The sequence below is a fragment of the Eutrigla gurnardus genome (genome assembly GCF_963514095.1).
Source record: "Eutrigla gurnardus genome assembly, chromosome: 18".
In the NCBI taxonomy this organism is placed as follows: Eukaryota; Metazoa; Chordata; class Actinopteri; order Perciformes; family Triglidae; genus Eutrigla; species Eutrigla gurnardus.
In genome coordinates, this window is record NC_139929.1 from 18,678,246 (window position 1) to 18,693,270 (window position 15,025).

The 15,025-nt window shown below is 39.4% G+C and overlaps 1 protein-coding gene and 1 long non-coding RNA gene across 2 annotated transcripts in view; one reads left to right on the plus strand and one right to left on the minus strand.

Moving 5' to 3' along the window:
• The window catches only part of LOC311028995, a 386,496-nt gene that overhangs the window by 190,364 nt on the left and 181,107 nt on the right, over nucleotides 1–15,025 (plus strand). The window lies entirely within an intron of this gene.
• Nucleotides 1–15,025, minus strand: part of LOC311028839 (uncharacterized protein) — a gene marked incomplete at its 5' end in the record, with an annotated part of 80,038 nt that overhangs the window by 14,725 nt on the left and 50,288 nt on the right. Inside the window, 4 exons of the mRNA XM_084033634.1 lie at nucleotides 924–977; nucleotides 4,239–4,292; nucleotides 4,591–4,635; nucleotides 8,120–8,164. Of these exons, the coding sequence (XP_083889760.1) occupies nucleotides 924–977; nucleotides 4,239–4,292; nucleotides 4,591–4,635; nucleotides 8,120–8,164 (198 nt within the window). The remainder of the gene's footprint in view (nucleotides 1–923; nucleotides 978–4,238; nucleotides 4,293–4,590; nucleotides 4,636–8,119; nucleotides 8,165–15,025) is intronic.

The window sequence follows — 15,025 nt, forward strand, 5'->3', positions numbered from 1 at the left end:
AGAGAACATGCCTGTGTTGTGATTGTTATGCTACTCTAATGGTATTTCTTACATTTCTAGGCTTGAGGCACTTCAGCCAACTGTGGGTTTCCTCACTCTTAAACACTCTATTTTAATCACCCAGGTCAGTGAGGGAACACCAGAGTGTGGCTGCCGAAGTGGACTATAAATAATAGTAGGCTGTGTGGTGATTAATACTGTACTCTCAGTCACATTACTTGTCTCGTCCCTGTTCAATTTGCATCCACCCTGATTAATTGAAATATGGGGAAACCTCACTTTGCGTAAATGTCTAAAAGAGTAAAACCATAGAAATAAAATATGAGTAGAAGGGAGCTTCACATTTCGATCAATGTCGCAGGATGGTCTGAGCCATTTGTACGCATACCGTTGCCTTAGTGACCGTTGTAGTAGTGATGTCCAAATGAAGCTTCTGTTCAACAAAGGGTTGAAAGCAATGGAAATATATCGGCCTTCAACCCTTTGTTGAACAGAGAGCGCCATCTATTGGGCTCAGAAAATAAAGAAAATGCTTCACGAAGCTTCATTTGGACATCACTACGTTGTAGCAGGCCACCTCTGTATAAAGACTCACTGAGGTGAGATTAAACAGGCGTTACGAAGCAGAGAGACAGACTACTGAGTAAAAGTTAACAACTTCATGTTGCTTCTGTGAGTAAAACTTACATTTCTTCATTTGAGGGGACAAATACAAGTATACACACACCAACAGTCCAAATAGGATGCATGCATTGCAGACTTGTATTTATCACATATTCAGAAACACCTACAATCTGATACCAAACCAGTTTCCTCCCTCTCAGCAAAATATCGTTTTCTCTACAGCAACATGAAGAGAACAGGTAGGGAGGGAGCAGCGGCCCATTAGCATAATAACTAATTATAACGTTCAGTGCACAGACCTTGGGACCATCTTGTCCGGTCTCTCCAGGCAGTCCCCGGGGCCCCTGGATTCCCTGGATGGCGAGAGAGATATTGGGAGGGAAAAGACAAGAGAGGCATGGAATGAGATGAGAGGAGAATGGCACGGTGCTTTGGGCTGAATGTGACAGAGTGTGTGACGGCTTAGTCAGGAGGTACTGAGGGAGAAATGAGATGGCTCAGGTCCACGCACATACACACACATTCCCATACAAACTCATAAACAGCCAGACACAGCCCAGTTTTCATATTCAACAAAGCAGTCTGCTCCAGCGATAACTTCCCATGTGCCTTCACGTATTTGTCCTGTAATCACACTGTGACTGTGAGGGGAAAATAGTGATGAGCCAATAAAAAGAAAAAACACAGTTGTATGGCTGATCAAAATAAGTGTAATATTATTGCACAAATAGTTATATATGTTGATTTAAAAAAAGAGTTGCCAAATGATGGCGTTATATAAAACGTGTTATGTATTAAATTATGACATTAAAATAGGATGTTTGGAACGGATGTTAGGATGTGAATATATATACAAGTTTGCTGTTGTTTTTGTTACAGGGACTATTGTGAGCATTGGTGTGTTGTGTAAGTGCAGCATGTATTCATAGTGGTTCAGATATAGTAACGTTGATAAATCAGTTTAATAACTGGATAAATAGGTTTAATACTAATTTATATTATTTATTGTTATCATATTATCATTATAATATTAATGGAAAGGAGAAATTAAATCCAGTCCAAGCTAATAATAATAATAATAATAATAATAATAATAATAATAATAATAATAATAAAAATACATGAATCATGATGATATTAATAATAATCAAGTACAAATGTATAAGTTAATAAATGAACTAAGACTAAGCTGTTTGGTGTGCCCAGGAATGGGGTGATTGCAGAAGGCCGATGCAGCCAACCATTTAGTCTCTTTATATTCAGGCTTCTTGGTAGACTTAGGACCCCCTCAGACCTTTTAGGATGGGGGCTGGCCCACTCTGCCCCCATACCCACTCGGAGGGAGCCATAATGAGTGACTTTAGATGTTATTGTTTTTTTTCTTCTGTTCCATATTTGATGTTGATTAAGATCCTAAAATGCGTATGTTCAACACTTTCTCACTCCCAACTCATCATTTTCTGCTCGTTAGATGCTTAATGTCGCTTAATGTCCATGTTCACAGGAAACGTACAGGTTCGGCATGTCCTACGACTGCTGCATTCCTTGAATACTGCTAAGGCCAAACCGAGGTCTACGAAATGAGATCTTCTTTCCCCCCTCCTTCCTCAACAGTCCATCTCATCTGTGGCACAGAGCCTTCGGACAGGTTTACCCTGAGTTTATCCTGAAACTAAACTTCAGTGAGTGATGAGGTCAACTCCTTACTGAACAGCAGATTTGATGAACTAACCACAGACTTGTCTGATTCTCACTCTTCTTGTAGTGAAAAGACGACTCCCCCGCCATGCAGAAGATGGGAACAGTTACCAGCCGACACACAGTCCTTAAGACAAGCTCAACTGAGAGACAGCCGTAACGGCTACGCAGCTTCCCATCTCTCTGACACAGAAAGTGAAGACACCTGCAGTATTTATATTAATAATTATCTATTAATAACCAAATCTGCTCCTGCTAGTTCCCCAACAGAAACCATACAACATTTATATTTATCTTCCCTACTCGGTATTGTTGTGATGCTTGTCAATATCGTATGACTTATAATGATGAAATTATTCCAATTTATTTGGAAAATGTAAAATGTTGGTCTCAAACTGGAGTTGAATAATAACTGAATTTTATTGGCAAAATATTTCACACAAACATGTCATTTCTTGACACTTACTTATCCCCATATTTTCTCGTTATACCATACAAATGATATTATGTCAATTTTTTAACTCTCAAAAAGCTATTTTCCTTATCAATATATGTACTTTTATTCCTGATTGACCACTTGTATTTTGTTTTGTTGTTTGTCTCTCTCTCTCTTATTCTGAATTCCTCAAATATGACGTGCCGTTTGTGATTCTGTAATAAAAAAACATTTCTCCTCACTCCATCTGTACTGTCTCACTTTCACCACAAGAGTGCAGCAGAGATAGATCATTTCCAGCGATCACAGCGGCGTCTGTGTATCCACAATGCTCTGCTGTAATTGAAGCTGTCTGTGTGTCATCGTGTTTACTAGAGAGCAGTAGTGATGTCCAAATGAAGCTTCGTTAAGCATTTTCTTTATGTTCTGAGCCCAATAGATGGCGCTCTCTGTTCAACAAAGGGTTGAAGGCCGATATATTTCCATTGCTTTCAACCCTTTGTTGAACAGAGAGCGCCATCTATTGGGCTCAGAACATAAAGAAAATGCTTCACGAAGCTTCATTTGGACATCACTAGAGAGCAGTGTACTCACTGTGTGTACAGCTGTACACACTCATCTGACCTTGGTTCTAAATGAACAGCCACTTGCCGCCTCAATGGCATTGTGATGTAAATCACATGGAATCATATGCTACTTGGGCTGAATTAAGTATCTCATTATGAGCCCACTGAGACAGTAATATGTATTTTTAGTCTTGGAGATGAGACTAATTGTCTGACTCACTTGACTAAACCATAATATATATATATATATATCTATATATATATATATATATATGAAACAAAAAAGCTGAAGGACAATAGGGAAGGTTAACATGAGTCTCTCTACTGGCCATCAGGGGGCGACTCCTTTTGTTGCAAAAAGAAGTCTGATTGCATATCTAGTCTATGAGAAAATGACCCTACTTCTCACTTGATTTATTATCTCAGTAACCATGGTCTCATACCTTCTTCAATCCAGCATGATGTTCATTAATAAATGATGTTGCCATTTAAAGTCAAACAGACAATAAAGCAGGGGATGCTTTAGGGGCGGGGCTACCTTGGGATTGACAGGTCAATACTGTCGCGACCAATGTGATTAGCAATTAATATGACATCTTACATACAGTCTATGGTTGTTGCTAGCTTTACTTTGACCACCAAAGTTTCAATGGAAGATACTCTACTGTCTGCAAATCCACGATCAAGGCATGAAGTGCAGTCATAAAGTGTCAACTACATGAACGATCTCAGAGGGCCTCTCTGAGATGACTGTGCAGCATTTTTATTTCTGTTTATTTGGCTTAGGTGCTTTCAACATTTTTTTTATTATTTGCATCCACATTTTGGCTGATTGTGCGATTTCATTTTCATCATCAAATTCCATGATTCTGCCCATGTTTTCCCACATGAAAGACTGGTGTTGTTGTACTAACCAGTGATCCATTTATTCCAGGTGGTCCTTGTGGTCCAGGCAAGCCTACGTCTCCCTAGAAAGACAACACAGAAAGTAAACACCTGATGGGAATGGGGATCCTGATTCAATCACACTAAGGGATGGGACGATGAAGGAATACATATATATCAATTCTTTATGCAGGGAGATTTTTTGATTCATGATTATTCAAAATAATAAAATTGTTTTTCACCAAAAATAAAAAAAAATGTATTCCTTAACAAAATGTGCTTTTTATTGCCATTTTAAGAGTCTCAGCATATTTTGATGATTTTGGCAGGATAATCATGAAGTGTAATGTTCAAATCGTCCGATACGTAGTCACACTTTACCTCAGGTCCCTTTGGCCCCACTTCCCCAGGAGGTCCTTGGACGCCCTGTGGATGACACGGTGATGGCTTGATAACGTGAACTTCATGTCAACCTACTCACTTGTTCTGCAGCTTTCAGTTATATCACATGATCTTCGTAATTATGTCTGTTCAGATGATGTACAGTAGACATTCAACCCTTTTTTCTGAGCTCTGTTGGGCTTATCAATGTTGGACCTTCAGTTGATCAGTTGACCAGACCACGTCCTGAGGAGGTCTGAGTACTGAGTCATCTTGTAGTGTGCACGTATGCACACAAAATGCTGACTAACAGCTCTGAGTGGTATCAGGGAGATTATCTCCAGGTGATACTTGAAATATGAGATGTATCTGTTCTTCTGGTGAAAACCGAGTGATGCGGAACCTGCATCATAACATCTGTCCTACTCATCCATCTGTCATGAGCAGGCCTGCAAGCCTGTCAGCAGAGGAATATACATGATCGGCCTTTAGTAGATCCTGGTGGTGGAAACACCATTCTAACTATGAGCGCAGAACATGGAAGGGTAGGACGGCAGACGAGCTGAGAGGTCAGGTGAGGAAAGGAGAGCTGACCGAGTGCGAAGGTATTCGGCCCGATATGTGAAGTCACGTCTAAGCTTCTTAGAATTTGTTGCCTGTGAGATTCTTCAATTCCAGTTTCAAGAATTCTGCAAATTTGATTTTGATGCAAAAACACAGCACATGTTTACTTCACCTTCCATGAGCAGATACAAATTGTGATGATGCCATAGAAATGAATTGATTTGGTGTGTCTCAAGCTGCTCCCTATTAACTATATAGTGGACTGTTTTTATCGTCTAAATTCTGAGAATGCATTTTTAAAGGCTGTATAGTGCCCTTAACAACACCTGGATGAAACATTAAGAGTAGAGTCCTCGATGCACTGCTCTTGTTTGTTTAATTGCTGCCTTCAGTCTGGCTTTTCAATAAACTGTCATCGAATCCAAAACCAGAAATTAAAGTCTGTATTGATTAGATTTTATAATATGAGGAGGCACCTGGAAGATGATTGGGCTTATAGATGTCATATATCGATATATATCCTCTCTGTGCGTTTAGCACATATAGGGAAAGGACATGGTAAGCCTAGCTTAGCACATGGAAGTTATGAATGGTATAGGCACGAAATGTTGTGTTAAATCTTTGTTAGTCACACTGATGTTGATTTCATGACGGACAAAGTTATTAATACATATAAAACAGTTAACGCAGCGAATACTGAGAACACTGCACATATCGTTTTAATATGGAAAAGTGATACGTTAACATGCAGAAGATAAGTTAGAAGGACAAATGTGTTAAAAGGACTAAGTTTCCCATGGTGCTCTAGAATCAGTAGACGGAGCAAGGTTATTGGGGGTGCTCTAGCTCTTGTTGTTAGCAACTAAGTTGACACCTGATCACAGCATCCCTCACCAACATATTAGTCCTTATTGTAAACATTATCTGACACTAACGACAGCATATCTAAATTGATTTGTAGTGAAGAAATAATTCCATATTATGGAAGTATAGAGCAAGGAATCACTGTCTATCTGTGTCCGGATGTGTTCATGCACATCTCGAGAATGAGGCTGGTGCAAATTTAGGCACGTGACGCATTCAGAATTAATACACTTTTCAATAAATGAGGGACCAACGCTCTGTGTCAGCGAGGGCGGGACTTTGGGGCTCTGCGGCGGGCCTTTACAGGCTACGCTTCATTGACCACGCTTCACCACTGGATGCTGGATGTACTGCAAAGCTGCAAGCACCGATACCCGGAGCCAAGTGTCGGCTCATTCTGAATGGGTACTCGTTCCCAACCTGCACTGCATTAGCAATATAATAACGTTTGCTCAGATTATTTGAAGCGTTGCTTGTCGTTCTCATTCAGGCATCCCCGAGTGAAGGGCGATAATTTCATAAGTACTGTTTGTGTCATAATTAAACATCCTGAAATGGACATGGAGACACTGAAATCCAGCCTCTATTACAAGGCAATAACAAGTGGGAGAATGTCATATCGTTAAACTATTTAGCATCATAAAACCTGCATTTACAGTTTCCCACCGTTCCATGTAAACATCAGCTTGATTAGAAAAGGAGGTTTTGGGGTGGAGCGGGGAGCTGCTTTGCATGCAACGCTGTCTGCTACTGTGGACCTACAAACGTCTTACATGCACATGCAAACATGTGGGTCCACTGTTTTTGGTGCAGTGTGTGTGTGTGTGTGTGTGTGTGTGTGTGTGTGTGTGTGTGTGTGTGTGTGTGTACTACATGGAGACATACTGGCTGTCTGGATATCAGTACTGGAGGCTGTGTAATTAGAAAAGACAGGAAAAACAGGCTTCCTGTTTATGTGTGGGTGTTTCGTGCGTACATATGTCCGGTGGTGGAGATCTGTACGTGTGCTTTGCTCGACACGTCGCCTTGTATAAGGAGTGTGTGGGTGTTTGGAGCGACAGTGGTGAATGAACCAGTCTGACACTTGCAGACCCAAGATGTAAAGGAGTGAACATTGAGACGCTAACGTGGCCTGACATTCAACAGGTACGTTGTTGGCATTTTAAATTGTTGTATCGACCCCGTAGAACTCAAACAGGAGTAGAAGGGACGTTTCCATTCAAATCAACGTAGCAGGATGGTCAGAGTGGCGGCCGTTTTTATGTGTACCGTTGCCATTGTGACAGTGTGAGTGGGTGAGTGGGAAACTTCTGTATGAAGTAAACTTACTTACAGCAAGTGGTGGAATCACTGAGGTGAGCACTAACAACTCTCACCGGAAGGCCCTGTGTTGTCACCATAGCAACAACAATCACCATCTTCTTTTGTACTCTCAATTGACAATTGTGACAATTGATAACAGTTCAATAGCCTCCCGGTTCTGCTTCTATTCTATTTCTATGACAGCCCCTTTATGATGATATTTCCAATTATTTTTTTTTTAGGTTGAGTTCATATTTTGCAACACATTCTGCTTAATGTAAGAGGAGCTGGTGCAGTAATCCACTTTTCTCTTAGACGACATGAATAAAAATATGCTGAAAGGTTATGGAGGAATCTTTCCCCAATGACCAAAAAACCCCAAAAACATACTACCCAGCCCAGCTTTAAATCAGCCTGACTGCTCATTGCCCATGTTAAGTGGCAGTGAGGCTACTAGCACACAGCAGTGTGTAAAAGCAGCAATAAATCTTGTCTTCATGCCCTGGGTACTCTTTCCTTTAAATAGTTATGGGACTACTTAAATAAGAGTTGCTCGGTATATTTAAAGTTATAGGTATTTTAACTGCATTCATTACGTTCCTGTTCTTATAACCTGTATTCATATTCAATCTTTGTCATCAGACAAACGCTCTAGATTCATTAAAGAATAGTGTTTTAGCTTGAATATAACATAACTGAACCTTCAACAATTGACAGATATTATTTGTTTACATGGTAAAATCACGTCATGAAGAATGCTGTCGTACATATATAATTATATATTTAAGTATGAACTCACCGTGGCGCCTTGAGCTCCAGCAGCACCGCTCATTCCCTTCACTCCCTGCACAAAACAGACATGTCAATACATTGAAACACTTCTTTCCCAAGGACACCAGGACTCACAGTCACAGCGAGTTACACACCCATGCAGCTCTTTTTTGATATAAACAGTTTTTCCACAAAAACACCTGTTTTGACTGTTTTATATGCACAAAGATAATGTAATACTGCCTCTATTACCTTGTATCAGTACACCTGTATATGGGATAGGATAGCTAAGCGTTACCTACAGTACATGAAAGCGTTGAAGAATAAGAGCCTCGTTATTCTCAGCAAGTGGTCATGTTTCTAAAGGAGTCTCCAAATTGTCTTTTATGGAGACGTTGAGACATACCAAAACAGCTGTACATTTCTTTTGTCTTCAAATTTGAAATTGAACTGTGTAAGTCTTCATTCTTTGACGTCTCAGCTGTGGTCATCTGCAGGCATCTATTTATAAAAATATTTAGGCGAGGGTAAAAAAAAAGTTTTTTCCAGTGTGTTATAACTCATATAACTCAATGTCAGTAGCATTGACAGTGATTCTGACTGTTGGGGGAGAAATTTAAAAGTTTTATCTTTCAAAAGAGACCAAAAGAGCTTCAAATGGTTCAAGAACAGTTTCAAATGTGTATTCTTGTGTGTACTTACATGTATTTTATTCATAATTAATCCTAACCCCTACATATCTATAGTGTATTCATATCATACCTCCAGCTGTATGTATAATGTCTCTCTATTATGATCAGGCTATTACTTACACTCAGCACTATGTAGTTTATACTTCACCTGCACTACCTACTGTAACTGTCACATCTTCATTCTGTGTGTGTTTTAGCATGTTCATATTTATATATCATATTTATATATAAACAATACTGCTTTTTGTACATTTCATTGTCTGAATACTTTTACTGCCATGACAACAGAGCTGAACCTAATCTCAAAACAAGTCAGCTGCAATTAGAGAACATGATTGTTAATCTGATTATTTTGCATTTGTAACTTTGAAATTTTGTTTGAAACAAAACATCCCTTTTTTCATCTTTTGCAGTCTTGAATTGTTCATCGGAGACAGACTAAAACAAAGATGATATATTTGACCTGACTATTGTTAAAAGTAGTCTACAATATGAAAAAATTTACCTGTAAAGTGGATTTACACGGTTTAGATGCATGCACATTAGATTATATTTCTCTGTAAATCTTTCACGATCATATCTACTGTAAATCCGTCATTATGCACTTGCATCTATGGGGATTGTTTGTGCCGTTGACACTGACGCACCAACACCAGACGGGTCCTGTGGTGTGGAGCCCTCGCAGCAAGGCGAGCGCTCGTTAAAACAAAAGTGAACAGTAGAAAACAAACATTTGAAGCCACAACACAACGTGCAAATAAAGTTTTACGTGTCCGCAAGACACTGAATTCTACTGTTGGGTTTCCCTCTCCAACCGTCCTGTACTCATTAACTGTGCTTGCAGAGCGGATTAAGATGCAGTCGGTATGTGAAGGTTCCAGTGTGTACCGCATCAACGCACTGCCACTGGCAATGAACATGTGAAACAAGCTGTAAAATATATTCTGGTTGTGCAAGCCTTTCATTTAGAGTTGACTTACATGCATATCTCGACCCCAAACATATACACCACTTCATATTTTGCCGCGTCACAGATCGTCATAAACACCATCTTTAGTTAACGAGACATTTAATCCATCAATCACAGTCGGAGTCAGCAGCGTCGGAGAAGCCAGCACGACCCGGTCTGCAAAATGACGTTCCCATTCATAAACTGCACTCTCAGTTATGTTTCCAGGATTTTTTTTTTTATAAAGTAATATCTTTCATGTTTTTTTTACTTTACTTGGAGAGGGCAGCATGAGAGTGAAAGGGTTTGAAAGATGGAAACGAGCTGCAGTGAGGAGTTAGCCTCGGTACAAGTTTTTAACCGTTTCCAACAGTTTTAACCCGTATTAAACACATTTAACACATGGTTAAGAAACACCCTTTAAATGTAATTCACGATGCAGTTTCATTGTGTGGGAGCGACATTTTAAGGAGACCAGGCTAAACAGCAAGATTACATTGAAATGATCGAACAGAGAAACTCAGCCCAGCTTTGCCAACTCGTTTCATATGAGAGTAGCTCGAGGCAGTAGCGACAAAAGCTGCTAAATCTCACCAGAAAGTCTCCAAATCTGCAACATTGGTGGCCTGATCCCTCCTGGACCCTCTTTAAAGCCATGGTTGTGCAAGTTGCAGGTTCCTTCCGTGTTCACAGATTTTTTGTGGTATAACTGACCTCATCTTAAAGACCATATTACAGTTTTTTACAACAGGAAGTCAGCCATGTGGGATTCTAATTTTAATCAAACGCATCTTGGAAAAATTAATGAAACTAGTACTTATTTTAATAACATCTAACTCGTGAGCACAGTTTCCTATGATTGGATTCCTCAATGACAATATGATGCTTGAATCTGCAAGGCCGTCCTATTTTTGAAGAAAAGGCTGAAAACGACATACCCAAAGTAAAATGGTTACTGTTTTTGAACCCTTATGACTACAGGCACAAAGCTGAGCATTCCTGAAAGATAACCCTTTGAATTTTCTTCTGCAAGTGTCAGATTTACTCTAAGTGTTACTGACACTGAGTTACTGCAGCTCAAACATAGTGGAAATTGCATTTTTTTTTGCCTCGCCTAAATTATTTTTCTTTTTGAATGAAACAAGTTAGCTGTGGCTGTTATAGATAGGCCTAAAAGTTGAATGAAGCCACAGCCACAAGCCTGACCAAAAACTGGTAGAAAGTAGATAAAAAGACGAGAATGAAATGAGCTTTGCAAGTGCAGTGTTGTAGGGCAATGTCAGACGGAGCTGCATCTAGTGTTCCAAATGAGATTATGGGTATTTTTAGGTATATAATTCTACTTTTTTTTGTTGTTTATTTCACCAGTTCTACAACTACTACTAATAAAACCAACATTTTTTTTAATGTTTCTTTACATAACAGCCTTCTGTAATGAGACGCTGCATAACTATCATATCTGCAGGTCACAGTCTGACCTTTCTGAGCTGCTGCGCTCTCAGCCTCAAGCCCCCTCCCCTCATGTAACATACCGCTGGGATCGTAAACTCATTGGCTATAAGACCTGTCAGTCAAAAATGTACTCCTCTGCCCCTTGGCCCCTCTGCCTGGGGATTCTCGTGGTTGGTCAGCCGAGAGGCAGTGACGCACTGGCTCTCTTGATGGACAGATTTTTCGGCCAATTCGGATCGCAGAATCATCGAAGGGGGCTTGTTTTGTCGCCAGGAAGTAGCGCTACACGGAGTTAGCAAAGTCCGTCATCGAAGAGCGATAACTAGCGATAAACAGCTATAAACAATCTTTTGTTCAGAAACTCACAACGTCAACACATGGCGTGTTATGGATGATTACCAGAGATCGCGTGCTCGTGGGACTAAACGAAGTAGCTACTTTTGTTCGTTGGACTCTTACCGTTCTCTGGATATAAGGATTAGCATGCAACATGTTCTTTTTGGACTTCGAGACAGCTCGAAAGGTAGGGAACTCCTGTCATGTTGTTGTTATTTTTCTGTGCACTCCTTGCACACATGCTGTGTTTGCTTTTGATGTGTTTTCCGTGAGCATAAAACGGCGTACTTTTTCGATTTGCGAGACTCGTAGCTTTCAAATGATGTGTAATATGACTCAGACACATAAAAATAATATGCGAGTAAACAGAATGAATGTGAAACTACTGCAAAACGGCCCGCCGGCGGGCCTGACAAAAGATCAGGTTAAGATAATTTCAACAAATATGACAGCAAAGTGTATAAATACACCACCTAATTCTAAGTGTTTTGCTCTACATATTCATCTTTGTATTGCGTTAACTATATCCCATGTTTTTCCATCTGTCTTGCTTTTTGACATCTTAGGTTCATGTTAGAAATAAATTATCACTCTTTTGTCTTCAATATGTTTTAAAGATGCATAAATAAATCAAACATGAGATATTGAAATATTGTCATGTCTTGTCTTCTTGTGGTTGAAGGCCATTATTTATTCTTTCTTTTGTAAATCCGAAGAAAAAAAGTGAAACTGAAAATGCATTCTTCCATCTCCCAAGACTTTTTGACTGCGCTATAGACGTGGTTCAATTCCCCCGCATGGCTTCAAGTGGGACACTGAGGATTAAATGACTCTCTGCAGACACTTACCAGATCCCACCATCACGTATTCTAAGTGCAGAGCTCTGCATGTTGGCACTGAGGAAACAACTGAATTAGCTCTCACTGTGTCTGTTTTCTTTTCAAGTGTCTGGCCGCACTACGCACATAAACCCGTAAGAGCAGCAGACCTCATAATTACACAGCCAGGACGCCCACCACGGCCCAAAAAATGACTATATGACATACATTTCTGGAAGACTAGAACAAGAGAAAATAGACCAGAGTTCAAAGAGACTGGATCAACCTGTGGAATCCAAGTCCGAGTCCTGTACTACAATGTATTAACTGTATAACTGTGTTTTCAGTCCTACGTCGATGGTTCCTTCTTATCAGGTACCTGACCTGCTACGGAGAAGGTTGCGTTCAAGAACAAGATCAACTCATATAAAAGCACCGCCAACCGACCAATCACAGCTTGAAGTGAGGACGATGGGATAATATCACACGTATAAGATCGTAGTCATCAGACTAAAAGAAACACAGTTTAAACTAACAAATGCAGAAAGCACATCTGATCAAAAATCAGTGACTTTGTGAAAGTATAAATTAATACGTTTATGCATCTAGAGTACCATCTGACTATAAAGATGTGTATAGAATATTCAGTTATGTTGCTTAGATGTATTTTTATGGCTTGTAAAACTTTTTTTAGGCTTATGCTTTCAGATGCAGCATCCAATGATGTGTATGAACTCAAATCAAAAATAAAAAGGCTATGTGTAGAATTTTATATCGTACAGCTACTGACCAATTAAAATACACATTCACACAGTCGGGATTTTTTCGCCAGCTGCCCTTCTTACATTTGTCACTTTTAATTGCTTTGCTTTAATCCCGTGTTTAACATATTCGTATTCCACGAATACAGGAGTGTCATTCTCATTTGAGTTCATACATACAGCCCAGTTTGACCTCAAATGGGCCAGACCAGATAAACCATTGCATAATATCCAACAAATAACTCCTCCCGTGTCCCCCTTTCTGAAAACGTTCACAATGAAAGAAGCTGCAGCCTGAGATGTCTCTGATCTAAACATAAAGACTTTGAAAGTGTGAGAGTGGTGCCAGTCTCTCCTGGTGTAAAGTTGTTAACAAAGTTAATTTCCATAATTCAAGCTAAACAACTGTTGAAGTAATCTGAGTAGCTAACTGTATTGGTAGCGTGATAGCGATGATAGCGATGCCGTGGCAGCAACCTGTCAATCACCAGGGAGCCACACACCTGAACGCATCCCATGCTTCATGGTTTTAAATGTGACCATAATTTACTAAATGATCAATCATCATGCTGGATTGAAGAAGACTTGTGTTTTCTTATATATCCCCTTCCTAGAGGGATTTGTGTCTTTGGGGTTTACCCCAAACATTTTGTTCTAATTTTATTTGACTTTATTTTGAAATTTGGTAAGGTCTTTATTACAGTATGTAAGATGAGAATGATATGTTATATAAATGATTGTATGGACCTGGAAATCGTAATAAAAAAAGAATAAAAACTAAAAAAAAGAAGAAGATTTGACTAGAGATTGAGACCATAAACTCATGTTATGCAATATTAACTGAGATATTAAAGCAAGAGAGAAGTAGGGTAATTTTCTAGGGTAAGTCGCCCCCTGAAGGCCAGAAGAGAGAATGCTAGTTTGAATCACTTCAGCTTCGGCTTGAGAAGAAAAACGAGTAAGAATGTGGTCAGCTCGAAATGTTTTTAAGCCACTGCTTAAGGAAAACTCTGGTAGACCAGGTCTACAGACTACATGGACCATATAGCGTTCACCCCACTTGTTGTCCTCCTTTCATGTCCAATAGAGCTTTCAGAAAAGCTGCCAACTCCTACAGGACCCACTAGCAACACTCCATAATAGAAAATAGAAGAACAAATGCAGACTGGCAGAATAATTCTAACCACAAATGATGTCACGACCACAGAAAACACGTCTGTGCACTCTTCTAAACAGAGTATCGTGTGTGCTTGTTTAGTGATGGTGGGGTAAGTATGCTCACTCTGAGCATTAACATGAGTATAACAGCACCTCTATAATCTCCATTATTAATCACTTCATTAACTAGCTTCATGACTGATTACAGCTACATCTTCAGTATCATGTATTGTTCTGAAACTGTTATTTTCTAAACGTTATGTTGTTGGACCAAACCTGGTTCTGTACATAAAGTAATATACAATGTACAGTTGGGTATCAGCAATTTAAACAAGTCCACTTTTGGATTGATGTGGATGTTGTGTTTTTTGTAAGTTTTGTTTGGAACTCAATCATACTTATCACCTTGACTTCCCATTCAGTCCATCTCTAGTCATAAAGATATTTTTTACAAATTCAAACACAAGCAAAACATTATTACATAAAATTATTTTCACATCGTTTGAAATCATTCTGATGGCGTATTTCACAAATAATGCCTTTAAATCCATACCCATATTGCCATAATGATGTGTAAAGCAAATTCGGTCGAATGCCCATTTGACAGTTTGGAAACAGGACTCATACTGGACACTGCTGCAATAAAGCTTCTTATTAAAAACAGTCTTTCTTTTATGCTACAAAAAAGCATTCCAGTCAATCTGTACATTCATATGTGACTTGCCCCCTACTTCCAAATAAATATGTTTTACCCTCTCATCTGTTTCT